The sequence below is a fragment of the Fusarium graminearum genome, chromosome 1, assembly GCF_000240135.3.
Source record: "Fusarium graminearum PH-1 chromosome 1, whole genome shotgun sequence".
NCBI classification, from domain to species: Eukaryota; Fungi; Ascomycota; class Sordariomycetes; order Hypocreales; family Nectriaceae; genus Fusarium; species Fusarium graminearum.
Genome location: NC_026474.1, coordinates 5,656,312 through 5,682,400, shown reverse-complemented (window position 1 = coordinate 5,682,400; position 26,089 = coordinate 5,656,312). Strand labels below are relative to the sequence as shown.

Below are 26,089 nucleotides of genomic sequence, written 5' to 3'. Positions count from 1 at the left end.
CTTGTCTAGTCTAAGAATCGCAAAAGTGAAAAATGTTATCAACGCATCTAGTGAAGACCACTCTCTCCAGTTCGAGCCATGTGTTGCTGGCACTTGATCATAATATCAAGCTGGTCGCTCACATCCTGAAGACGACCGAGAACCTTGCGGTTACCGTCGGTGAAGTTAAGGATGGAGTAAGGAACACCAGTGTCGGCACAGAACTCGCGGATCATTTGCTGAGCCTTGCGAAGGTTGTGGCGCGGCACACGGGGGAAGAGATGGTGGACAGCCTGGAACTGAAGACCTCCGTGAACAAAGTCCATCCATGCAGGGCAGTCGACATCCATGGTGGTTCGGAGCTGGCGTTGAGCAAAGGATTCGGTCTCGCCAAGGTCGACAGTGGACATTCCCCAGTGAGAAAGGGTGATCTGGACGTGGAGAGGCATGGTGATGATATGCGAGACGAGCACAAAGATAACACGGGTAGTCCAGTCGGGAAGACCGCGCCAGAGAAGACAGTAGCCGAAGAGGAACCAGTAGCAGCACATGAAAGTAATCTCGGTAGGTCGAATCCACCAAGCGCGGCTCTTTCCAAGCTGAGAAGACTTCTTGGACAAAACATGGAGCCACGAGAGAAGGTACAGGTTGAATCGCGCAATGCCCATAACGGGGTAGTAAGTGTACTTCTGGAAGGGGACGAGGAAATCGGCGGCGGCGTCCCAGATAAAGGTGAAATCGTAGTAAGTCGAGTGGAGAGACTTGAAGAATGAAGGGCATGTGGCGAAGAGAGGTACGTTCTGAATATCGGGATCGTGCTCAGGTGCGTTTGTGACCAGATGGTGAACGTTGTGGCTGCTCTTCCACCAACCGATGGAGAGACCACAGCAGAAGTCGGCAATGAACATGCCAATCAAGGTGTCAGTAACAAAGTTGGAGGTGATGGCAAGATGGCCAGCATCGTGCGCTGAAAACATGATTTGATGCTGTAGATGTATTAGTTTCTTTTCCTGAGAATAACAAAGACAAATTACATACCCAGAACAGTCCTAGGAAGATGGCAGAAGTGATGTACCACTGGTTGTAGAACAAAGTACCAAACAGAGCGAACAAGGTGGTGTAGCGAGCCAACTCCTTTCCGTACTCGATATAAGGACACTGGTACAAGCCCTCATCTCGGATCCTGTCGTGAAGAAGCTGGTACTTGCGTCTAATGTCGGTTTGCACCTTGGTATCCTCAGGCGGGGGGTAGTTTTCGAGGTCAGTCTGGATCTCACGAGCAACACCAGCGTTTGCGACCCTGAGAATGGCGGATCGCTTGTTGTTGGGCTCGCTCTTGATGGTGGCGGATCGGTGTCTGAGGCCCTCAGTCTTGAGGATATCATCTCCTCCGCCGACTACGACATCGTCGGTGGCGGAAGAAGCAGAACTGGCAGCATCGTCAAGAATGCTGCTGTTGGCAAGACTCTCTTCAGTGTCTGAACAAGCTGAATCGGACAATTCGACCTCTTCGGGGGCGTCTTTGCGAAAGATGCCGCCTCTAATTGGTGGTGTGCGGTTCGTCCAAGGGCCTTGCTTCCGGCCAATCCGATAGGCCTTCATTGTTCGTAGTGTCGACTCGGAGTGATAACTATATGGGGAAAATGTTATTAATAATCTGATGATATGTAATGGAGGGTAGTTTATGTCGCTTTGACTTTGATCAACCCCGCGCTTGCAATGCATATGCATTTCGGGTCGTCTCGTCTGACAGGGGGCGTCCAATGGGGTGTTGTAAATGTGCATCATGGTGGTTTTCTCTTTTTGGTGTAGTGTCGTTGGTGTGTATAACCTCAACCTCGACTTTGACCTCGACCACAACACTTCTTCTTTTTCGTCTCTTTCATTTTCGGGTATAAACTTACGCTTTCATTTCGTCTGTCGCATCACGGCCAACCATGTGCAGGACAGCCAATCGACCACCAGGATGTCTCTCCATCCAACCATCGAGCTTGAGGATCGACTCTTCAAAGACAACAATTGTTTGACCGTCGGCGATCATTCGCTCAACCGCCGCTGCGGTCAAGATATTATCGCGACTCATTTTGAATTATCGTAATCGTTTCGCAGCGTGTATGTATTTATTGTTGTGTGCTGGAAAGGAATGTCGGCTGCGACAAGAAGCTTCAGGTGCTGGAGTAGTGGGGGGAAGCTTTCGCGGGTGATTACAAGAGAAGGAGGAGCTGCAAATGACTGCAGGATGAAAAAGAGAAGGAGCGAAAAGTGAAGAGCAAACAGAAAGCGAAAAAGGGCAGCGACAGAGCAAAACAGCCGAGGCAGCACAAGAGATAAATAGTCGTGAATCAATTAGGGGCACAGCGAGCTACCTACATGCTACGGGTGTATGATGTCCATAATTACCTGTAATAGTATTCTCGCCTCTTACTCAAGCTACGCCCCCAGAAGTTCGGTCCATCGTTTCTGTACCACCAAAGCCAACGAATGGGCGCAGTCGATTCGTACAACATACCGTTTTGTGATCCATACCCAGCTACTACTAGTCGACTCTTCAACCCGGGGCACGTCAAACGATTAGCTCTTTCCAAGGTTAGCTTTTAGTTGGGGACCCTGCGAACGAACGGGCCAAGGCCCCTCAAAGGATCATCTAGAGTGCTACTGCAGAGGCATTGCCTAGTCTGGATGGTGGTATGTTGTTGGTCTGCAGTCTACAAAAGTAGACAGAATCCTTGTCCGAGATAACTGTGCAACATACGTCAAATCTGCTGGATAGAGGCACGAAAGATTGTAAACAGGAAAGGGGAAGAGATACAGAGAAATGAGCATCGTCCATGACCCTTGTTACGCTAACCAAGAGACGGTCTGTAGCCAAGATTTCTCTGTTGAATGGACCACATATTAAAACTGGTTCCTGACCGAAGGGCCTGCGGAGAAGGAGAAGTCGCCTCTTTTAGTGGAGAGTAACTTTGACGCTTGAAACAAGAGAATCTGGGTCTGGGTCGTGTCCTGTGTTGATCTAGACCGAGACCTTGTTCTCCTACCTCTAGTAGACTAGCTGCTAGCCATGTGACAGTGGCAGGCGGTGGCAGGCAAGGACAGTTGGTCTACCAAAAAAGAGAAAAACTTTGATTGAGTTCTAGAAAAAGTAGCTTAATGCGACCCATGACTCTGTAGAGTCTTTTTTATTTTTTATTTTTTTATGACTTGTCTTGTCTGTGTGTAACGGTTGCTCTGCATTGTTTGGCAGAGATTTGTTTGAGATATGGAGCCGATGATAATAGACATCCATACCCATAGATACCTACCTACGTAGGTACTGAGTAGCGCTGACCATTCCATGAATTCATCCACATAGGTAGATACGGATAATCAGAGAAAAGTCAGTATCCGTCTCCGTACGCGTACCACTCTTTGTACGTACGATGACCAGGATAAAAGACCCAACGCGTAATCGGACACTCATCCCCCCTCTCTAGCGACTGTTGATACGAAAAATCCCCTTCTCGAGCTCAGCCCCCTTGTCCACTGTCTCGTTGCTCCACAGGGGTTCTTTTCTAGGGGGTCACCTCCGCTGGGAAGGGCCAGGCGCAGCAGGGGGGGGGGGGGTTGCAAGTGACCCACAAGACCCTGAAATTCAGGCCTGGGGTTTTAAGTTAGCCTCCGCCCGCGGGCTGCGAGTGCGAAGAGAGCAAAGCGCCCGCTGTAATCTGGCCAATAGACACAAAATACCGGCGAGGTTCCCGGTCGCCAAAAGGTACGCGTAATTTTGATGTATCCTCCATCGGACCAGGTATTGATATTGTTATCCGTACCCGGGTCGTTTCGCTTCGTTCCCAGATATCGTAAAGAACTCAAAAGGGGTTGTTTTCGCTTTTTGGGGCCGGCTTCTCGAATAAATGGAATATTCGTCAGTTGACGAGATTAGGTGTAAAACATGTCTGTGTTCCATAGTCCATACCGCATCAAACATGCACGTGGTGGGTTAACAAACTTCAACCGCCAACAGGAACGACATTAAAAGGGGGCGCTTGACGTGATCTAAGATTGCCAACTTGGCTGGACTATTGACTTTTGGCCTAGGCGGTAAGGTAAATAGCCAACTAAAAGGATGGAACATGCCATGAATCGAACCATTGAACCAAAGTTCTCTGTCTATTCAACCTTCAGAGTAGTACTCTACACTTGATCAATGGTCCCCCTCCATATCCAATCTTGGCATCTAAAAGCAGCTCTCCGCATAAAGCTATTCCAGACTAAAACTCCACATGGATTCAAGTCTTGCTTTCTTTTGCTGCGCCGTTGGAAGGGGATGGCGTCGGCCCAGAAATTAAAGAAATCGGGTGAGGCCTTTTTTCGTCTTCCTTGCTTTTTTCGTACCGTACCGGAAAAATACAAAACAAAAAAAGGAAAAAGGGGGTGTGCAGACTGTTCAAGGCAAGCTAAGCTTTTCTCAACCCTTGTCCTGATGCGAGGTTAGATTAGATCCGGTTTCTGGCGTCCAATCCCGTGCGCAAGAAATAACGTGTCAAGATTAACTCTGGGCCACGAGGTGGGCCAAAGGGTCTCGAGGGCCCCCCACGTTGCCATTCTGGTCTTATCTTATCTCTCTGTGCCTTGACTTGACAGAGTCCCTGGTTCTAGGGTAGTTGCAGTGAGTAAGAGTGAGGTGAGAATGACGCTTTCAAGCCATTGACTGAGCTGAGACACATCCAATGTAATATTGATAGACAGACACAGTACTCTATAGACTCCCTGGTAAATATTGATCCTATAACTATCCTAGACTTAGTTCCACATCAATCAACCGCTCAGTTACGCGTATGGTAGACACAAACCCCTTGACTCGCTGCCGTCAACGTGATACACAGCGACATGCCACGACGTCACTCTGCTTCAGGGTGGGTGGCGGCTTTTTATAAACGAGCATCATCTGCGTGAATATGTTACAGAGTCCTGCTTTTGTGGGCCGCATGAACGAATACGGCACCTATTGACTTTTGCAGAAGGCCTGGGCTCACGAAAGATTCTATTTCAGCTGTTCATGGTTTATTTGATGGTTGAACACAGTGGTTGGTCAAAGATATCATCCACTGATCTCGTCGGATATTTATTTACATGCGCAACCTAACTGCCGACAGACCAGCGATGCTACTCAACTTGTGTGCTCAAAGCCGTTAGCAAAATGAATATTTTATTCTGTGATATTGAGAAAGTATATGAGTATGATGATGATATGGCGACTTTTAATATTCAAAGAAGTCTTGGAAGAAAGTACGTATTTATTAATTTTGATGGGCTGGAAATGGTGATGAGGCTCTCGCACCAGTGAATTGTAGATCAACAACAAGTCCCCGATAACTTTCCGCATGACGATATAAATCCAACTGACAATTCCACCTCGCGATTGCTTCATTTGACCTCAAAATAATCACAAATTATCTTTAATCATCATCTCAAAATGACACCCAACTTACCTCTACGTAATACATTCACAGCCCACAGCGGCAACACGTACTCCTTCATCTCCATCAAACCCACATCCCGCACCACAACCCTCCTCTTCCTCCACGGCTTCCCATCCACCCTCAACGACTGGCTCCATCAAATTCGCCATTTCTCTTCCCAGGGGTATGGAGTTGTTGCGCTTGACATGCTCGGCTATGGCGAGACCAGCAAACCCGACCATGTCGCCCAGTATCGCCTCAAGCCCATGAGCGACGAAGTCATTGAGCTTTTGGACCATCTCGAATTAAAGACCGTTGTTGGAGTAGGTCACGACTTTGGCGCAACATTACTATCGCGAATAGCAGCGTATCATCCATCGCGATGGGAATCACTCGTTTTTATCGCCGTTGGACCACCGCCGCTTGGAACGCCCTTTGATGTCGACTTGATCAACCACATGACCAAGCAAATGCTGGGCTACGAGATGCTCGGATATATACCATGGCTAGCAGAACTCGATTCCCAGACTATTCTCGAGAAACACGCCGAGGCTGCGATGAGTTTGATGTTCTGTCGTGATCGGGAGGCGTGGGAGGAGTGGTTTCATCCTCTCGGGAAGATGCATGACTTTGTGCAAGAGAATCGCAGACTTCCCATCGCATCGTGGTACACTCAGGACCTTCAAGAGGCCCACCTCAAGGCTTTCGGTTCACCAGATGGATACAAGGGCGTTTGCCGATGGTATCGCATGTGGAAGGATAACCTCTTCGCGCCAGATGAGAAGGGTTTCGAAAACTTCAAAATCCGACAACCAGTTCTTTTCATCGTACCTTCTCACCCCCAAGGATCAATGACTCAACAAAAGCAAATGCTCTCATCTTGGGCTCCAAATCTCCAAACCGTCAGTCTCGACACCAGCCACTGGCTTCATCTCGAACAACCCGACCAAACCAACACATCCATCCAAGCGTTTCTAACTTCAAGCAGGCATGTTTAGTACTTCAGGCCTCAACCAATCAAACGTATCCAAAAGATCAAAATTAAAGTCCAACTGCGTTGGAATATCCCAATCCAGCGTATCCAGCGCTCCACCGCCTGCGATGGGGGCGTTGAGGTTATGGTCCAGCACACCTTGCAAAACAGCTTTGCAGTCGGCGCATAGATCTGCGTTGGGAGCCGGCGGTCGAACCCAGTCGAGGAAACCGATGAGAAGACTGAGCTTTTGTATTATTGCCGAGCGGCTGAGTTTGGGACAGTCGGGGTGGGTGCCGCGGAATGTTGGGCGGAGCAGTTCGAGGCAGAGGATGCCTCCTCCTGGTGCCGCAAAGGCCATCAACTACGTATGTCAGCAGGACATAATGTGAAATTAATAATTGCTGTACTTACCAGCCATTCAAAGTCTCGCCTTACTCCAGCGAAGCGATCTTGATGCGTCCAGAACAAAAGCGTCAAACAAACCATCTCAAAGCTAATCACTAGCAATCTGTTCTCATCGACATGCCCTAAACGTAGCGACAACCTCTCGGCAAAGAACAAGTTTTGCAGATGTTCCAATCGAACAAGTATCCTTACGTAGACATTCTCTACGTTGCAATTCGGATCATCCAGTTCGTCTGGTCGATGGATGAGATTCTGGGGGAATCGCTCGTATGTTCGTTCGCAACGTGTCTTAATCTCACTGCGCACATCAGTAAAACTCTTGGATACAATTTCCCTCAAAACTTACGCTAGTCGTTCAAAGGTCGCTTTGACACTGCTCGCCAATGCCATCTCGAGAAGTTCACCCTTGATAAGAGCAATCTGCACACGCGCCCTTATTAACGCCGCACCGAGCAACTCTCCATCAGGACGAAACCCGTTATCGTCTAACCTCGACATGGCGCGCTTGATAGCAGCGTCGCCACCCATAAGATCTTGGTCATCTATGTCAATCGCCAGAGGACCCGAAAAGTAGCGATGACTAAGAAGCGGCGGTCGGCCCGTGAAGGAGACGAGGACCTTATCGAGGGCGTAAACGCGGGCTGTTATGCGACGTTTATGTTCTGAGCATAGAGATGGCACGTAGTTTGGGTCTTCCACACCGACGTGAAGACCGAGAAAGGTTAGGAGGGCAACTGTCTCGGCGGCGTAACTCCAACACGTTAAACCTGTGATATTAGCGATGAAGGAGGTTTGGAGCGAATAAACTTACCGGCGTCGCCTGTTACCAGCGACTCGATGGTTGTTCTGCGATAGCACAAATAAAGAAGTATATCATTAGCAGTCGTGAAATGACGAACAAGCTCGACACAAGAGCCCAAACACCTGTTCACAGCTGCGGCTTCCATACCAGGTGCGCCATTCCAATAAGTCCAGATAAGTCCGATGGATTCCCAACGAATGTTACTCCCCGTGAACTGATCGGTCCAAGCCTTGGCACTTGAATGCTCATCCCGAATGGGCCTCGAGGTGTTGTTACTGATACACAACGCCATCTCCTCCAGCTGCGCATCTTCCCTTGTAGCAAGATACTCGCTCCAGTCCTGCTGAAGAGTATGCAAAATGTCCTCGATAACCATAAACATCCAGTCGTCGACGCGACAGTGAAGTTTATTGGGCATGACATCGTCACGAGGACCGGGTAGGTTACGGAGAACATAGAGGCACATCTCGCGGAGATGAGATGGCATCTCAATCAAACAAGCTCTCGTCTTCGGCGGCCTCCTCGGACTTGGCTCAATCTCGAGCGCAGGGCCATGGACGAGCGAGAGACTATTCCTTGTTTCCTCAAAGACTGCATTGTGACTAGTAAAGCCAAGATAACCCGGTGCCAACGAAGGTGAGCGAGTTGACGTGGACTCTGCTGCAGCAGTCGTGTTTGAAGGTGAGATTGTATGTGTAGATGTGGCAGTGTTTGTAGATGTGACTGTACTCGTGACTGCTTGGCTTGGAGACCGAAGCCGCTGCTTCTTGACTCTTGGCTCCGAGATGGTGTAGACACAAGACTCTTTGCGTTTCTCGCACCGAGAACAAGTGGGCTGACCATGATCGCACGCGACTTTCCGCGCTCGACATGGATCGCAAGCCTGGGGACGACCATTTAAGCGTCGAAGAAGAGGGGCATCGGCCATGATGCAATTCAATGTGTTGCTTTTGAAGTCGTTGATTATAAATCTCGGTTTCGGCTTGGAAATAGTATATGTCGGCTTGAAGATTCACGGTCTCTAGTGGATGTTCGGCTTGAAAAATAGAGACTCGGCTTGGACTTTTAATGGGCTCGGCTTCAGGATTATAGCGCTAAGCACTTCGGTATGCAACATTTCCCCACATAGTTCAGCTCGGCTTACAGGGGTTCGACTTGATTGAGCACGCCGAAGCCATCGCAGTGCGGAATGTGTCACTCGGAGACGGAGTCGTTTGGCTGCAGGGCTGACAGTTTGGACATCGAATTAAGGGCGTACTCACCGTCGCTGTGACTCAAATTGCGGGCTGCGGCTGATGAAGCAGATAAAAGTCAAGCCGAGTCATCTAAGTCGAGTTGAGTATAAGTAGGTCTGGATGCCCCCCTCCTCGATGTTTGAAGCATCAATACAATCACAATTCAATTCAATCCAAGACATTGAACATTCAATATTACTTGATTTAAATACTACTACCTCAATACCTTTATACAAACTTCAACATGTCTCATCTCTCAGCTACATACAAGACTTCCAACGTCTCCGAGACAACTCTCGTTGACACTTCCAAGCCTTCAACAAGTACAAAGCCTGGTACGATTACAAGTCTTTACCTCTTCAAGTCACAGTCTAACATGTTCAGGTCTTGAAACAACCTATAAACCATCCCTCAAGGAAAAGATCCAGAGGAAGCTTTCTGGCTCCGTCGACCCTACAAAGAAGCCGGCCGACCCATACAAGTCATGGGAAGCGCGATCAAGTCAGTACAATAACCACTAGCCAATTGACAAGACACATGCTAATATGTCGACAGTAGCTCTGCTATAAATGGTGCATGACCTGGAGGATCTGGACTGATTGGAACACACCAATCAATGATTTGTTGGCTTATTGTTGTAGCTTGAGATATACCCGTGTTTGAATGATACATTTTGTTTATTAAAATAGTGCTTAGTCTCGTCGCCGAAGGAGTGATTGATGTCCAGTGTCAGCCTTTAGTACAGCCCGTTGACCACACGGATTGTCTGGAACTCGGTAGTGTGGCAAGAGTCGGAATACCGACAAATATTTAGGAATTGAACTTGAACGAATACCGTTCAAGACGTGGCAATCTTGTGATGAAAGACATGTTTCGAAGGAACATCATCCATGATCTTTACAACTTATACCGGTAGTCCATTCATCGTCATGCTTATATCTGTTGCGCAAGCCTGCCGAGACTCCGGTACTTGCGGGCGTAATATTCCTCCTTACAATCCTTTAAATCCGACCGTCTTAGGCTGTATCCGATATCGCACTCGTGCCAATTACATGGCCGCGCTTCTAGTTGATGATTTGCTGTAGCAGCATCCATCTGCCCGTAGATCAATGGCAGGTTTTGGTCAGCACTAGGTATATCTTCAGAGCTTAGGCGCCGGGAATGAGAAGAAAGGTTTTTGCCTGTACGTGTATCATGTTAGGAAGGAGTTAGCGTCTGGGGTGCATAGAGACTTCGTCAATCTTACAGGGACATGTATAATGACTTCAAAGATGTTCGTATGATTAGAGGCAGCACGTGCCAGAACTGAAATCATAGCATGTGTCCCATAACGACTAGACATAGAATCCCGTTGACTTGCACTTGTCGAGTTCCCAGAGTTGCATAACTCAACCCAGCCAGTGGGAGATGTGTTCTGGCCGTGCCATAGGCCAACCAGAGGAATTTCCTCTCATGCAATGATATGACCATCTTTACGCTCCTTCCCATCAGGCTTCCTCACAAGAGCCTTCCTCACCAAATCCTCCGCCGCATCAATATCAGCCCGAGTGTAATATCCCCACTGCTTATTGGATCTTCTACCATACAACCCATGCCAGTACCTGACCCTATCCCCAAAGTGGTTGACAGCAATGACATACACCTCGCTAATATATTCCTCGACAGTCTCCTTACTCCAGCCATCATGGTGTCTGAAAGAGAGGCTGAAGCTTAGGAACTTATCGCAGTGTGCAGCGTCGGCGGGGATCTTGGGCAGTCCGTGGAGCATGAAGCAGTAGAATGCTGCTGCGTTGATGGGCGAGATGGAGGCGTGGTCCGGACGAGGGGTTTCGGGGGTGATGAGGATACGCTTGTCAGCGCTCAGAGCAGACGGTTCGACGCGGCCTTCGAATTTGGCGGATACAGTGGTGAGGAATGTTTTGTAGAGGTCGATGGTGTTATGGTCGTTTGGGTCGAGGGGTGGGTAGACACTGAACCCGCAGTCGAACTCGAGGGCACGCATTGTGGTAGGACTTGGTCAAGAAGAGAATGAATAGTGGATGGTACACAGAAGTGATTTGGCGTGGATAAAGAAGAATTAGTAGATCTAGTAGGGGAGAGAGAACAAAGGAAGGTTGAGACGAACATGGACAATTTATACTTGAACATCAAAGAACACCTTGATGCTATAAAGATTAATTTATCTCAGTAAATCAGGTAGACGCCGTTTTATGTTGAGAAATGTGTCGAATGGACTGCAGTAAAGTATAATACCGGATTTTATGTCGATGGCTTTAAGTTCCCCGCGTTGATACAGGGCATATTGACCAAAGATTATGGTCACTTGAGACACAACTCCAAACCTTGAGCAGTATAAGCATCATTGGAAATACATGACTTGGGTCATTTATTTGTTTAAAGAGTACAGATATTCGTTTCCCCCTCGAATGGGTTATCATATTGAAGTAGGGTTCAAGAATGATGAACGCCATGACATCCACTTTCACTGCTCGACCAGTTGGAAGTTCTGTTAGACCAACACTGAAGCTAATAAAATTGACAGATATTCAGCAACGTATTTCTATCCGCTATATCAAGGTGCGGATGATTGAAAGAACAAGGTAAACCCCTAGTCACGTTGTGTTGTGTAGAGTAACGACTTATAAGTCAAAATGTCAGGTTAAACTATAACATGTACCCCGCAACTCCGATGCTCTGGTAACGAACATGTCGATCCGAGTGGTTGGTCACGCTTGTTCAATGCATGGACATACAAGACAGATGAACCCTTCTGTATGTCAGTCTGGACCTCGGCGATCAAGTGCATATTTAGTCTAGATCCGCTATCGGCCGATGACGTTGAATCAGATAAGATCATCTCCCTATGAGCGATTTTCACAATCCCGCTGAAGAATCCGAAACAACCAATCATATCGTTCAAAAGTGACGATGCTGGTCCAGGGTCTCATGAGTTGCTGATTCAAGACCGAGGTATCATTCAAAGAGAATGTTGATATCACGACAACACAGAGATAGAAGAGTGAAATACTTAGGTATGTTACTAATAGACTGTAAGACAACCTATTATAAACTGCCATATCATATTCGCATGCACCCTGCAGTGTAATCATGGCGGCATTGGATACCATCTGATGATATGCACTGTTAGCCCACACAAGCGGCCCACCCTCATCCGAAAGAGGCGGCCAGAAGCAGACTATAAGTACTAAACAGGCAGCTGAATGATTTCTTTCTTTTCTTCTATTATCACATCACAAACACGCACAATGTCTTTATTCATTAATGGCAAGATCCTCTCCAGGGCTGTCGCCAGCTTGGCAGACGAGCCCACCTTTGCAGAGAGCATGTATGTCAAAGACGGCATCATTCAAGCCATCGGTACAAAGGAGCACGTCGCAGAACAGGTCAAGACAGAGGATATTGTCGATACCCAGGATCTCAACGGAAAGACAGTCCTTCCAGGCTTTGTAGACGGTCACATGCACCTTCTCCTGCTGGGTCAGTCTCTTCGCAAGATTGCTTTGGAACACTGCAAGAATCTGGACGACATCCTGCATGAACTGCGCACCTACGCAAAAGCCAACCCGGATGTTCCCAGAATCATGGCTAAGGGTTGGATGCACTCTATGACCCCTGACGGTGTCAACTATAAGATTCTGGATGAGATTGACGAAAGGCCCATCTATGTCGATACAAAGGACATGCACTCGACATGGTGCAATTCAGCAGGTCTGGCAGAGATGAAGGTCGCCGACATGGCAGACCCCCAAGGCGGAATCATCGAAAGGGACGAGAACGGCCGTCCGTCAGGAGTTCTCAGCGAAGCATGCATCCTGACAATTGTTTGGCCCACGCTTGCACAGCTTGCCTCAAACGAGGAGCGCATCGAATGCATGCTCGCAGCCTTCCAAGCATACCACGCCGCTGGATACACGGGAATAGTCGAAATGGCCATGGACGAATACTCATGGGAATCCCTTGTTGAGCTCAAGAGACGACACCCCGATGTCGCAATGCGCGTCACAGCATACTGGATCGTCAAACCTTCTGATAAACCAGAGGAGCGCCAAAAACAGGTAACTCGAGCAATTGAGTTGGCCAAGCAGTACAGCAAGGAAAACTCACCTGATCTTCGCCTCGCGGGTATCAAGATCATCTGCGATGGTATCATTGATGCCTGCACGGCATACCTGTCTGAACCCTACTCCGCAGCTCCATCACCACCACCATTCTGGTCGAGAGAGGATCTTGAGCCTGTCGTCAAACAAGCAGCCGAAGCAGGAATCCAAATCGCCCTTCACGCAATTGGTGATGCGGCTATTACAATGGCAGTAGACTTGCTCGAGAAGCACGGCAAGCCTGGTGCACGACACAGAATCGAACACTTGGAAGTGTCCAAGCCAGAAGATGCGAAGCGACTAGGCAAGCTTGGTCTCACAGCATCTATTCAGCCAGTCCACGCAGACCCAGCCATTCTACGTGCCTGGCCACGCCTCATCTCCTCCCGTCGTGACCGCGCCTTTGCATACCGCGAGTTCGCCGACTCAGGCGCTCTCCTCGCGCTGGGAAGCGACAGTCCCACGGCGCCGTGGAACCCTCTGCACAACATTTACGTCGCGGCAACACGACGTTCCGCCAGAGAACCAGAGTGTGAAGAGGTAGTTAACGAGCACTTCAAGCTGGGCGTTTGCGAAGCGGTGGTTGCCGGCTCGCAGGGTGCGGCCAAGAGTGTCTTCCAGGATGACAGAGTGGGAAGTCTAGAGGTGGGCAAGTTTGCGGATCTTGTCGTGGCGGATATGGAGTGGGATGCAAAGACTTTGCTCAAGGCTGAGATTAAGGAAACGTGGTTTGCTGGAAAGAGGGTTTGGAGTTTGTGAGATGACAAGTTCAAACTGTAGATGTTGGTGTTTGGGAGTCTAAAAGTGTGAGAGAATAAAGTAAATACAGTAGGTACATACTTTTGATGGCCGACTCATTCAGTCATGACGTATTTCAAGCCACTATCTAACCATTAACCTTTCAATCATGCGATTTATTCTCTATCTTAATTTCGATATCATGGCCAAGATGATTACTATCTGGTCTCAATCTATCACGATGGTATCCTATCTCGCATTCAAATTCTAGCCTCCGTACAGTTTACCTCTATAGTTAGTCAGTATTATAGTGCTATCAGCTTTCCCGCGGAAAAGTCCAACCACCCAATTCGGTAAAACCTTGTCCTCGCTTGACAGATAACACACGCCCTACAGAGTAACCATCAGCCCATCTCCATCCCCGCACACACTGTAGCTATCTCGTCTAGCGGTATCTAGTATCGTTTCCTTTCTCTATCACTTCTCCACTGGGACTTTATCAATTCAGTATCGTCGTATCCACTACCCTAGCGCTTCCCCGGATCCAAAGACGAGGGTCAACCATGAATCGCAACAGCTTGTTTATCGCCCCCCCTCATAGACAAGCTCCCAAGTTCAAAAAGGGCCTCTTGCCGCTCCCTTTTGCAATGTCCAGGCAGGTCTTGCAATAATTTCCACCTGGTTGAACCCCTCTACATCTCTTCATCATGGCAACGTTTTCAGCTCAAGACGCATTAGACGTCAAGAAGATGCAACCCTTTGACACTCATGATGTCGAAGCCGATATTAAGCAAGGCACCGTCGAAGACCTTGATGAAGCAGAGCTGTTTCTCCAACAACATGGCATTCCTCACTCTCGACTAAACGAGCTCATGGCCGATGAGGAAGCTCTCAAGAAACTCCGCCGAAAAGTCGACTGGACTCTTATGCCGCTTCTCTGCGGTACATACCTCCTCCAATACGTCGACAAGCAGGCATTGGGCTACTCAGCCGTCTTTGATCTGTTCACAACCACAGGAATGACTCCTGACGAATACTCCTGGATGGCATCAATCTTCTACTTTGCCTACCTCGTCGCCGAGTGGCCAGCATCATACCTCACCCAGCGTCTCCCCACAGGCACAGTCGTGAGCAGTTTCGTCATCATCTGGGGTGCCATCCTCTGCCTTACAGCAGCCTGCCACAACTTCACCGGCCTCGCCATCTGCCGTTTCCTCCTCGGTACCTTTGAAGCCGTCATCACACCAGCCTTTATGCTCATCGTATCACAATGGTTCCGCCGCGAGACGCAGCCTTCCCGCGCAGGTCTCTTCTACTGCTTCAACGGATTCGGCGCCATGTTCGGCGGCATTCTGTTCTACGGTGTCGGTCAAGCAAAGGGCTGGGCCGTGTGGCGTACCATCTACGTGCTCTGCGGTGGAATGACCATCTGCTGGGGCATCGTTCTGTTCTTCTTCCTGCCCAACAACATCCTCACTGCTAAGCGATACACCATTGAGGAGCGGGCCATGCTTATTGCACAGAGCGCGAGGAACAAGACGGGTGTGTTTAACCGCAAGATCAAGTGGAACCAGATCCGCGAGGTTTTCTCTGATATGCAGATCTGGCTACTGTTCTTCTACGTTCTTCTCAACGAGATCATCAACGGTGGTATTGCCAACTTCTCAAAGCTTATCGTCAAGGGCTTCACACATGATGCGCTGCTCACTACAGCGTACGGTATCCCGTATGGTGCTTGCAACGCCATCTTCATGTTCACTGGCCCTTTTGTGGCGTCCAAGTTTAAGAACGTCCGAACTATTGTGATGTGTGTTTGGCTCATCCCTACACTTATTGCCGTGAACCTCTTCTGGCAGCTTCCTCGAAGCAACAAGGGTGGTTTACTCGCTGGTTATTACATGGTATGTCTCCCAACCCAATCTTTGTTTACATCTTATTAACATACTCAGTGCGCATCTTTCGTCGGTGCCCTCATCGTCGCTCTCCAAATGCCCGCTTCAAACGTCGGTGGTTACACCAAGCGTACCACTGCCACAGCCTTTGTCTTCCTGGCCTACTGTATCGGCAACATCATCGGTCCTCACGGCTGGGTTGGCTCCGAGGCACCTATTTACCAGACCGGCTGCAAGCTTATCATTGGCTGTGTAGCAGGCCAAGTTGTAATTGCCATCATTCTGCGTTTTGTGCTCATCCGTCGAAACCGTCTCCGTGATGAGCAAGGACCTGTTATTGAGGACGAGAACGCCGCGTTGCAGGATCTCACTGATTTCGAGAACCCCAACTTCCGTTACTCTTACTAGACTAGACTAGTTGGGATATATTATGATGATGTCATTTAGTTAGCAATTGATGAACTCGTTTCCGAGTATCTGTAAATGCCTCTCATCGTGAACCTCGGATTCAACCCCAGATTATGTCGGTAAGCGTTGGACAACTGGCTGCATAATCCGGGGAATCTTGCTTATGTTGTATCTTTACGTAAATGGTTTCTACCAGACGAACATGCATACCTTGCTAGTCTGGTTGATCCTGGGTTTGGTAGACAGCTCTTCTTGGCGCATCGGGGTAAAAGCCGAAGACTGGATCCAGTAATTACATCTCCGGACGACACGGTTAGTATCTGCCATTTGCATCTTATGGTAATTAATGACTTTGACTATGCCTCACTGTCGCATATCTAGTCCTCCCACTTACTAGAAACCCTCCACCAAAACTCACACTGCTCATCCCCCCATGTAAAATCCACCAGTTCAGCCGCCTTTCCAACCCCAACCCCTCCAGCCCTCTCATCATTCCCTCTCCCCAGAATCATCGTCTTGCCCTTCCCATTCTCAAAAGACGTCCATTCCGGTCTATGCGCAAACTTTCCCTTAATAGCATTCGGATCACCACCCTTCGTGATAAAACTCGTGCAGTACGCATGAAACTGCCCAGATACTTCCCTCTGCGCAGGTGATATCTCGCGGACTTCTCTGTTAAATGTCTGGTATCTCATCTGGTCGCCGTGATTAGCGCCAAACAGAGCAGTCTTGTTCAGAGCCCAGTGATAGAGGTATGCTGGTTGCGCAGACTCGTGGTATGTTGCCCAGATAACTGTTTGGCGTACAGGACATGTGTACGCGTAGTGCCCATAAGCTGTTTCGAGTCGTTTGTACTGTGATCCCACACCAGGAATACCACGTGTATCGACATGCGGTGAATCAGGGTGTGTTAAAGGATCAGGATACAACTTCTCCAGCTCCGTAACCTCGGAGCTCGTGAGATGCGGCAAAAGACTCTTGAAGAAACCCGTAAACTCGTCTGGTTTATCAGCCTTGAGCGGTACATAATAAGCACCCTCGTTCGCCGCCGATCCAGTGAGAATAGGAACTCTGTTAAACTTTCCAGACTTCCACGCCTCAATCGGTCGGCGCGAAATGATGTCGTTGTCAATGACAGGCTGCCAAGCCCAGCGAATAGAAGGATCTGAGCGTCTAAAGACTTTTTTGCCTGCCTTGTCTACTGTTTCAGATGGAAGACCACGCAGACATGTCAAGATCTTGGGGTCTTTGAGATTCTTAAAGTGAGAGCATGGCGTCAGATCCAAGAGCTCGCGAAAATGCTGTGAGTTGAGAGATGCACCCGGGGGATGAACTGCACGCGCTGTATGAGCGCCTGAGTCCATTATCGCTTTATGAAAGAGCTTTTTCGGCTGATTTATATCCATGATGAGATGTCCAATCTGTCAATGTTAGTCAATCAATCTTTCCCACTGGAGAGAAAACCACTTACACCATGAGCAGCAGCGCTCAACCCCATGATTGTAACATCATCAGCATCACCACCAAACGCCCCGATATTCTCCTGCACCCACTCAAGTGCAACATACATATCCTTCAATCCAAGATTCAAAAGTCCTTCTTTGGCGGTCAACTCAGTGTTCAAGCCGCCGAATACACCGATACGGTATTGCATGCTGACAGCAATATACGGCTCTTCGGAGAACGCAAGCATAGTATGTGAATTATGCATTCGTGCTGCACCCCGATTAAACGCACCGCCTGGGATTAACACAGCGACCGGTAACTTCCCCTTTTCTGGAGTATGGCCTTTCTTGCGCCAGACGTTGATGGTGAGGCAATCCTCTGATTCGTAGTCTGGACCAAGGATGGGATCTTTGAGGAAAGGAACGAGTTGTATTCCAGGACATCTTCACTTATTAGCATCATAACATACATGTTCTTGTAAGAGACATACCTAGGTCCCAAGTAATAGGCTTCAGTGGTCTCATTACTTGCCCCTACTGGCTCGGCATGTTTGAACCGCCGTTCACCAACAGGAGGAACAGCATAAGGAATCCCCATAAACCCTTCTAAGGGCTTAGGAAACGTGCCATCATCAACGAATTTCCCAATGATGGTGCCCTGTTTAATCGTCACAGAAGGCGCAGGTTCTGGTCCCGATTTACCAAGCACATCAGGATACGCTGTGAAAGCAGCTGCCAGAAGAACAGGCAACGCAGCTAACCACGTTAGCGAAACGCCCTTTTGGCGTTGTACTTTCTCAGCCATGTCGATATGCCAGTACTATACTATCCATCATACCAAGAGACATCTTCTAACATGCTATTTATCAAGATAAGCAAGCCTCAGATCTACACCAGTTTCCCGTTAATTCCCCGCGACCAACTATGTATCCTAGTTCCCCGAAACACCGGATTCCCTATCACTTCCCCTGCAGGATAGTCTACAGCGCAAGTGGGAACCAGCAGGGGTAGAAAGCAGCACTACGGTAGTTGATTTAGGACCCGTGGTGGCTAATCGGGGACCAAGCTTGACCACCGAGACCTTATCAATGAGGGGAAAATGTAGTTGTCCGCGGGAAACTCTCGAATGTGTGTGTGTATGACAGTGGGTATCTTGGCACACCTAAAATCCGGGGTAAGCTGTAGGATGCATGTAGGAGCTTTGACGACTGGTGATTATAGCTCAAGTGACGGGAACACGGCAGACTAACAAACGCTATGTATGATATTGAACCGATGATATCAACAAAACTAAAACTAGCATATGCAATGTCATGTACGCCCTACCCACGTATGCTGAACTGAACTGACCCGATCTATCAAGAACGCCGTAACTATGCTTAGAGTGAAACTAAATGATGATTCCACGCTGCGACCAACCCCCTCTACCCTTCCAAGCCCAAAGCAACAATCCCACAGCAATCCAAACTGTGATAGTCTCTGCCCAATATGTCGGAGCATAGCACTGCTCTCCGTAGCAGAATAGATCATCCCGGTCTGAACCCTCTGGGCCTGCCTTTGACTTGTTCGCACCGTTCTGATACGTCGCTGAGTAGACAAGTCCCCAGAATGTCGATCCAGCAGCCGGCAGCATGCCAATGAGACCGTAATTGGTAGCAAAATTCTCAACACCCCAGATAATCGTCACCATGAGAGGAGTCAGGCTGAAAATAGCGCCATATCCTGCACCCACAAGGCCAGACACAAGCCAGAAGCGCTCTGCGTGGTTCTGAACCAAACCTGAGGCTAGAATGAGAAGACCAATGGAAAGCATGCTTGCGAAAAAGGCCATAAAGGCGACTCGGGAAATAGAAAACCGGCTGCTGACTGCAGAACGTGTCGATGGTCCTTGAACATGCTGTGTATGGGGATACGGTGCCAGTAAATCCGTCAATGTACCGATAAAGATTCGCGAAGCGGTGTTGGTGATACCAAAGATGGACACATGCGTCGCCGCAGAGGTACGATGGCTCCAACCCTCCATCTCAGGCGGTGTAAGTGTTCCAATAATTGTTCCAAGGTTGTTGATGAAAGCTTCGCCCGGCCCAACAATCAGTAAGAAAGCGAGTGCGAACGGCCACATGGTACGGTCGGCAAGAAACGAACGCGTTTCAGCGTTGAGAACCCAGTTCTTCTTCCACTTGGCATTGTCTTTCGACGGGTCAAGCAGCGCTGAGCTCTCTGTTTCTTCACCTGTTGCACCGTAGCTCCGCTCGGTCCGGCCGAGTAGAGAGCTGCCGTCGAGCAGACCACTCTGTTCCAGCTCTTCAATAGCCTCGTCGATAAGCTCATCTTCATCTACGACACGCAGTGTAAAGGTACCCAGGATACCCATGAAAAAGGTGAGGGCCGCGAGGAAGAGGAAGAAGCGGAAGACATCCAAGTCGCCCTTGCTACCATCCGGTCGTGTCTCGGTGAACAGACGAGTTCCCGCTTGGCTCAGCCACATGGGACTCAAGCCGAAACAAGTAATAGGCGTAGCCAGCGCCAAACCTCGGTATCTGCCCTTTCCAAAGTTCTTTGCGCAAGACGACACAGCGGCCATGTAAAGACAGCAAGTCGCCACACCGACAAAGACAAACGACAGCATCAAGAAGGGAAGCGACCAGTCGTTATCGACCCGATATTCAGGATGACTACGATACTCAAGATCCAGCTTCCTGTAAACACCCGCCGCGAGGCCATAGCCGCTACCAAACAGGATTCCTCCCGTCAGCGCAAGCGGCTTTAGACCAACGCGATCGCATATATATCCGACGCCCGAAATAGGAAGGTACAGTGCGACAGAGCCTGAGATGGCGACTGCGTTGACCTGGAACTGGGAATAGTGCAGACGGGACTGTAGAAGCGGCGCGTAGAGGGAGAATACGACGATGGAACCGCAAGCGAGGGCGATGATGTTGGCTGAGATGAAGGCGAGAAGACGGATAGCCTGCTTTTCTTTATTGCGCTGGATGCGGGTCTCGGTAGAATCGGTGTCGTTGTCTGAGGCGTAGCTTGAACTGCGCGTCGAGATTTGATCGGCGTCGAGGCGCGAAGCCTGAGTGTCGTCGGGGGCGGAAGACGACATGGCAAGAAGGATCGTAGGAGTTAAAGAGGGTTTAGGTCAAGGTCATGGCAGAGGTAAAGAATAAATAAAAACTATCTGACAAGGGTATATACGGAGTACGGAGGCGTGTGCATCACGACAACCCGAGGCCCCATCGCGATCCCACGTCATGGGTCATGCTTCCATTCTTCTCCACATTTCTTCTCCGAGACCGGTTGCACAGTCACAGCCTCGTTATCAATCTTATCAATCTCCCGCTTCGTATCAGTCGTAGTGATCCTCAAAGTCTTCTGCATCAACAGAGTAGGGAGACCATTGATCTATAATATCAACAAGCTGAGGTGATTCTGGCCGTCCTCTGCTCCTCTCGTTTCGTGTTGTCAGCCCACATCCCATCTCATTATGCTTCAGCTCCAGCATTTCCGACATGCTGGCCAACGAGTACAACAGTTGCACGTGCGCCCCACGGAATAATTCCCAACTGTCATCAATAATAATACCATCCGAGGGTGTTTTTGATGGTTTGTAAATAGTCAAACCACCGAGGGTAGGAAGAATCACAAAGTCGTCATCTTGAAACACCTCGATCCCGCCGGCTTGAAGTATACACGTGATGCGTACTGGCGCCCACTGTGGTGATGGCGCCTGATGACTTCCAACAGGATGAAGTGTTTGGAGATAAATCTCCGTTTTGCGGTCATCAGACATATTGGAGGCTGCCAATAGCAGATCATCATTCCACAGATACACATTCTCTAACTTCAGCAGGTTCCGGTTCACCAGCTGATTCCTATTGTCTGCATCCCAGAGAACATCAAAGAGCGTCGACAAGTATTCATGCTGGCGAAAAGTCTGCGTCAGAACATTAAATGTGATAGCACCCCAATCTCCTTTCCTTGTCCGTGGTTCACAGCATGGGCATAGCTCGACTCGACTTGTCTCTGATCTTTGAATGCGATACAGCCCGATGCAAAAGGTGCCGTGATTATCAGACCTTCGGCAGATAAACGACACCGCGGCCCAAGAGTAGTCGTGGCAGCCTGGCTGGGGATTCTTCAGTGGGTTTGCTATGGATTCCGTCGTATTCCAAGTGGCCTTGCCGTCTTCGAACTTGGTCACAGCAAAGCTGCATAGACGTTCATCTGCAAAAGTCAGTTCTTGTATCACTGTCATCGTGTGAATATCCTCACCTCCATAGTTATTGGAAAACGCTCTGACTACAAATGCCACATTGTTCTTTGTAGGATGCGGTAGAACCTTGGGCTGTCCTCCGACCATGGGCGTGGCGCCAATAGGGCACTCAAGCTTAGTCTGATCAAGTTGCTTGAGTATCCCACCCCAAGCAAAATACATGATTTGTGCAGTCTGTGTCACAAGGTACACGACTGTTGACTCCAAATACACCTGTTGGAGGGCAGTCGGTAGGGTGAGTTGCTTCCATTCGCGTGTTTCTAAATGGACAACATGTCTGCATTATATTAGCCATGCCAGACACAAGGTAAGACGCACCTACATCTTCCGCATCCTCGGTTCCATCTCAAGCAGAGCGAGAAGCTTGTCACTCATGCCAACGGCTTGAAACTCTGCACCCATCATGGCACTTCCGGGTGGAATGAATCGTAGTCTTTGTCGCGTATGGAGATCATCGATGATAAAGGTGCGTTGTGTAGACTGCCATGCCAGCTTGCCTTTGTTGTAGTGGGAGCGCCATGGCACATGAGTACTATGCCTTGCAGGTTGAGTGTATTCGGGAAGATCGATGAAGTTATCGCTTGCGCCCAAGTTCCATGGAATCCAAGTGAAACTGCAGTAAGGTTGTCGCCATTTGACATGTTTCTGTACCTCGCGCGCATAGAGGTTTTGGGGTGATATATCCGGATAAGTCAATTGAAGACCTGGAAAGAATTGGCGTAGCGCTTGGCGGAAGACAATTCCTTGTGCCCATAACTCCCTCCATTTCCGGCACACCCTTGTGCAGCATCGATAATCATCGAAATCAAGGTACAAGAGAACCGTGCAAATAAGCTCTGGTGGGAGATCTTGGAAACCAGCGAGCGTGATTGTCGTGACTTCAATCTTTTTGCGAAGATACAAGATATCCCATGGAGATAGGTCAGCAAAAATACGATCAAGCTCTTCTTTTCGTGAGTTGTGAGTGTTCATTGTTTCAGTACGATTTGACAGCTGTTGGAGTTGTGTTAGTGGTTGAGAAAAGGCGATGGCTTCATCTTTCCGTCAGCAGTTCACAGGGCTGGTGGATCATGTGACCAGGCATCCATGGCTGGAAGGATTGTTACACAGCTCGGCAACCATCTCCCGATATTTCTTCAAAGCATATCTTTTTCTTCATTTAGTTCTTTTTACCACTTACTTGACCAAACCACGGCTTCTGGTAAGTTTATCCGTACTAAGACTCACTTACATGGTCGCTTACCCTAGAGAGGCGCCCGATCAACGAATTGAGAAAGATGCAGACAAAGCTCCAGGGCGCAAAGAGACTGATGGACTGTTTAAATTGCAACTCACGTTTTTGTCAAAATGTCAAAGTGAGAGCTTCTCATTTGGTATATTGATAGGCAGTCTAGGGATTACTGTGAGGAAAGCACCCACTATAGACTCAGTTATCACGGTTGTGCTTTCACATCCTGCGACCACCAAGCTTTGATCCCCTGTACATCGCACCAAGTCATTTCCACTGGATTCTCAAACCACCACCGCCCATTATTGCGATCACTCTCGTACTTCTTCAAACTACCCCCATCAAACCGATGGTTCTTGACACCCACAAGCAAAACAGCACTTCCCACACGAGGGTTGAATTTCTCCGGGTCGAGGAATACCGTGAGATGTACCTGCTTGGACGTAGATGGGTCGACAAGCCGTGCTGTTCTCTGTTTATAAGGCGGGAGGTTCGCTGGCCCTACATCTGATAGGGAGGCGATGATGGCGAGCACGTTGCAGGACCAGTTCTGCTTGTAAGGCAGGTTGGGGATTGAGCGCAGAGTTGTGAGTTTGAGGGGGGTTTGGGGATGGTGCCAGTCACGGGGGAGCGCGACAGGTTCAGTGGGCTGAGCAGACGGGGGTGTTTGTTGTACTTGAGCTACAGCCTTTTGCGGTGTTTTGGGCTGCGGAGCGAATGCAAGCGTCTCGAATGCTTGAAATGCTTCTTCGGCTGCTGCTTCGTCGTCATCAAACTCGTCCTCGACAAACGGTTTGGGAGGCCACTTTGAGGAATCCTTCAGTGGCTCTTTTGAGGGCTGTGCTGAAAGTTCTTCGGATAACTCTTCTAAAAGCTCCTCCGGAATCTCTTCTTCGAATTCGTTTTGGGGCTCTGGTGGATGCTCGACAGGCTTTGACTCTGCGCGTGATTTAGGGATTCGCTTTGGTCGTTCCCTTACTACAAGCCCATCTTCCTTTTGCAATATACGATACGACTCATTCCACCCGATAGTGATCAAGTTGTCCACAATCAATGTCACCATCTTGTCCTTCCCAACCTCTTGGAGGTGGAACATATCACACCTCACATAAGCTCCCAACGCAACATCACCCATCTGGACGAAGCGATGCATGTCGCTCCCCAAAAGCGCTTGAATACATAACTCCCCATCACCAAGAATCAATCGAATAGCCTGCCATCGTCCTGAACGTGACACGGAAACACGATCGATACCCTCAACGAGAAAGATGCTCCCGGGTACGCAGTAACGAGTGCGCAGAATGTCCGAAACCACGGGCGGGAGGGTAAAAGGTTCGCCGAAATATGTGATGGCGGCTGGGTCCAGCTTCAGCGATTCGTCAGGCATGTGCGATAATCCATTTGATGGTTGATGGTGATGAAGTAATTGGATAATCTGAAAGAACCGTGAATGAATAAAGTCAGTATGCATTTATCCACAATTGATTCAAAGCGGGGTTCTTGTGTCACTACAACCACCACTTCCTTCACCAACAACCCAACATGGACAGTGCTTACAAGCGAGAGCTCTCTGTAGCTATTGGAGCTTTGCAAAAGGCAGCCCAGGTGAGCCAGTCAATTGTCGCCAACAAAGACAAGGGCGCTATCGAGAAAGATGACCTGAGCCCTGTGACCGTCGCCGACTTTGCAGTCCAGGCTCTCCTTACAGCGACTATTAAGAATGCGTTTCCTGAGGATAAAGTGGTTGGGGAGGAAGATGCGTCGGACTTGAGACAGAACTCTGTGCTTATGGAGCGCGTGTGGGATCTCTTGATGCGTGTTGCTGGAGATGAGGATACTCCTTCTCTGTGCCAGCTACCCTCGACACGAGAACAAATGTGCGATCTTATCGATGAGTGCGGAGCTAGTAGTCCTTCTTCATCAGGGCGAACATGGATATTTGATCCTATCGATGGGACCAAGACTTATCTTAAGGGCCAGCTTTATGCTATCAACATGGCTCTCCTCGTGGATGGTGAACAGGTCGCTGGGATTGTCGGCGCGCCGAATCTTTCAATTGATGCGAAAGCACCTCTCAAAAATGAAGACATTGATCCCAAAGGCGAAGGATGCATTTTCTTCGCTGTCAAGGGCCACGGTGCATACGTTCGACCCCTCAGCTCTGATCAACCTAGACGACTATCGCCTCACACCGCCAACGAACAAATCAGCTTTGTCACAAGCGCCTCAGTTGTCGACTCCAACCTCGAAGGCGTTCATGAAGCCGTCGCATCACGCCTCAGCGCCCAATATCCAGGCAGTGACCTCGTCCCATGGGTTCTCCGCTGGGCGGTTCTAGCCATGGGCCTGGGTAACACGACCGTCTGGGTATACAAGCGCCGAGACCGCTACGCTAAAGCATGGGATCATGCGGGAGCTATGTTGCTGTTTGAGGAAGCTGGTGGAAAGATCACAGATGTGCATGGGAAGAAGATTGACTTGACGGCTGGGAGAAAGATGAGCGCAAACTTTGGCTTTGTGGCAGCGCCGACGAATATTCATGGACGGATTTTGCAAACTGTGCATGATGTCTTGAAGGAGCAGGGCAAAGAAGAGTTTTTGAGCTAGCGGACGGTCATTTGGTTGAAGATTGCAATATCCATGCAGATTGTTTGCTGTGGCAACTGAAGGAGCGTTGCCAGCATTGAATTTTAGGGCCGTTGAAAAAATGGCCATTCAATAGGTTGGATTGTTTCCATCAAACGCTGGGGGAAATCAGTGGAAGTCTACAAACGCGACCACAACTTCAGCTTCAAACGCAGTAAAAACAAACAAAAGCACGTAATAGTTGAACAAACGTCTTACTTCAACAAATAGATCTAATGGGTTGTACGATGCTTGCCAGTAGGGTATAAATTGGATGATTGTGAATGCCATCTTGACTCTTGTTCTTCATCCGCACAACGACTTGAGAGCAAATCATATCTTGCTCAGCGTCCTAGAATACGATCAAAACGCCCATCTACTATCAAAACAACTGCTCTGCAGAGTACCATCGTCGTCATGACTTCTGACGCAAGCAATGCCGAATGGGTCCGTTTCGAGCGCGATCGTGCTCGCGAAAAAAGTATGTACTCTTTTACATCACTAGCTCGTTCTTTCAC

At 49.0% G+C, this 26,089-nt stretch overlaps 11 protein-coding genes across 11 annotated transcripts; 3 read left to right on the top strand and 8 right to left on the bottom strand.

Moving 5' to 3' along the window:
* Nucleotides 1-47: 47 nt before the first annotated feature.
* Nucleotides 48-2,062, bottom strand: FGSG_01717 (uncharacterized protein; the record flags this gene model as incomplete). The annotated part of the gene is made up of 3 exons (XM_011319247.1): nucleotides 48-965; nucleotides 1,018-1,609; nucleotides 1,884-2,062. The coding sequence occupies 3 exons, from the start codon at nucleotides 2,060-2,062 to the stop codon at nucleotides 48-50; spliced, it is 1,689 nt and encodes a 562-aa protein (XP_011317549.1).
* A 4,338-nt stretch (nucleotides 2,063-6,400) lies between these two features.
* Nucleotides 6,401-6,882, bottom strand: FGSG_11997 (uncharacterized protein; the record flags this gene model as incomplete). The annotated part of the gene is made up of 2 exons (XM_011319246.1): nucleotides 6,401-6,757; nucleotides 6,808-6,882. 2 exons carry the CDS (start codon nucleotides 6,880-6,882, stop codon nucleotides 6,401-6,403), a joined length of 432 nt encoding a protein of 143 aa, XP_011317548.1.
* A 261-nt stretch (nucleotides 6,883-7,143) lies between these two features.
* FGSG_11996 (uncharacterized protein) lies at nucleotides 7,144-8,531 on the bottom strand (the record flags this gene model as incomplete). The annotated part of the gene is made up of 3 exons (XM_011319245.1): nucleotides 7,144-7,442; nucleotides 7,613-8,194; nucleotides 8,333-8,531. The coding sequence occupies 3 exons, from the start codon at nucleotides 8,529-8,531 to the stop codon at nucleotides 7,144-7,146; spliced, it is 1,080 nt and encodes a 359-aa protein (XP_011317547.1).
* Nucleotides 8,532-10,288: 1,757 nt separating this feature from the next.
* FGSG_01714 (uncharacterized protein) lies at nucleotides 10,289-10,840 on the bottom strand (the record flags this gene model as incomplete). Its single annotated transcript, XM_011319244.1, has 1 exon — nucleotides 10,289-10,840. The coding sequence occupies one exon, from the start codon at nucleotides 10,838-10,840 to the stop codon at nucleotides 10,289-10,291; it is 552 nt and encodes a 183-aa protein (XP_011317546.1).
* A 1,264-nt stretch (nucleotides 10,841-12,104) lies between these two features.
* Nucleotides 12,105-13,715, top strand: FGSG_01713 (uncharacterized protein; the record flags this gene model as incomplete). The annotated part of the gene is made up of 1 exon (XM_011319243.1): nucleotides 12,105-13,715. One exon carries the CDS (start codon nucleotides 12,105-12,107, stop codon nucleotides 13,713-13,715), a length of 1,611 nt encoding a protein of 536 aa, XP_011317545.1.
* Nucleotides 13,716-14,401: 686 nt separating this feature from the next.
* On the top strand, nucleotides 14,402-15,994 carry FGSG_01712 (uncharacterized protein; the record flags this gene model as incomplete). Its single annotated transcript, XM_011319242.1, has 2 exons — nucleotides 14,402-15,595; nucleotides 15,644-15,994. The coding sequence occupies 2 exons, from the start codon at nucleotides 14,402-14,404 to the stop codon at nucleotides 15,992-15,994; spliced, it is 1,545 nt and encodes a 514-aa protein (XP_011317544.1).
* A 377-nt stretch (nucleotides 15,995-16,371) lies between these two features.
* Nucleotides 16,372-18,244, bottom strand: FGSG_01711 (uncharacterized protein; the record flags this gene model as incomplete). Its single annotated transcript, XM_011319241.1, has 3 exons — nucleotides 16,372-17,415; nucleotides 17,466-17,883; nucleotides 17,931-18,244. 3 exons carry the CDS (start codon nucleotides 18,242-18,244, stop codon nucleotides 16,372-16,374), a joined length of 1,776 nt encoding a protein of 591 aa, XP_011317543.1.
* A 402-nt stretch (nucleotides 18,245-18,646) lies between these two features.
* On the bottom strand, nucleotides 18,647-20,578 carry FGSG_01710 (uncharacterized protein). The gene has a single exon (XM_011319240.1). The coding sequence runs from the start codon at nucleotides 20,546-20,548 to the stop codon at nucleotides 18,830-18,832; it is 1,719 nt and encodes a 572-aa protein (XP_011317542.1). The 5' UTR covers nucleotides 20,549-20,578; the 3' UTR covers nucleotides 18,647-18,829.
* A 213-nt stretch (nucleotides 20,579-20,791) lies between these two features.
* On the bottom strand, nucleotides 20,792-22,690 carry FGSG_11995 (uncharacterized protein; the record flags this gene model as incomplete). The annotated part of the gene is made up of 2 exons (XM_011319239.1): nucleotides 20,792-21,995; nucleotides 22,041-22,690. The coding sequence occupies 2 exons, from the start codon at nucleotides 22,688-22,690 to the stop codon at nucleotides 20,792-20,794; spliced, it is 1,854 nt and encodes a 617-aa protein (XP_011317541.1).
* Nucleotides 22,691-23,151: 461 nt separating this feature from the next.
* On the bottom strand, nucleotides 23,152-24,333 carry FGSG_11994 (uncharacterized protein; the record flags this gene model as incomplete). Its single annotated transcript, XM_011319238.1, has 1 exon — nucleotides 23,152-24,333. The coding sequence occupies one exon, from the start codon at nucleotides 24,331-24,333 to the stop codon at nucleotides 23,152-23,154; it is 1,182 nt and encodes a 393-aa protein (XP_011317540.1).
* Nucleotides 24,334-24,396: 63 nt separating this feature from the next.
* Nucleotides 24,397-25,784, top strand: FGSG_01708 (uncharacterized protein; the record flags this gene model as incomplete). Its single annotated transcript, XM_011319237.1, has 2 exons — nucleotides 24,397-24,409; nucleotides 24,523-25,784. 2 exons carry the CDS (start codon nucleotides 24,397-24,399, stop codon nucleotides 25,551-25,553), a joined length of 1,044 nt encoding a protein of 347 aa, XP_011317539.1. The 3' UTR covers nucleotides 25,554-25,784.
* Nucleotides 25,785-26,089: the final 305 nt, after the last annotated feature.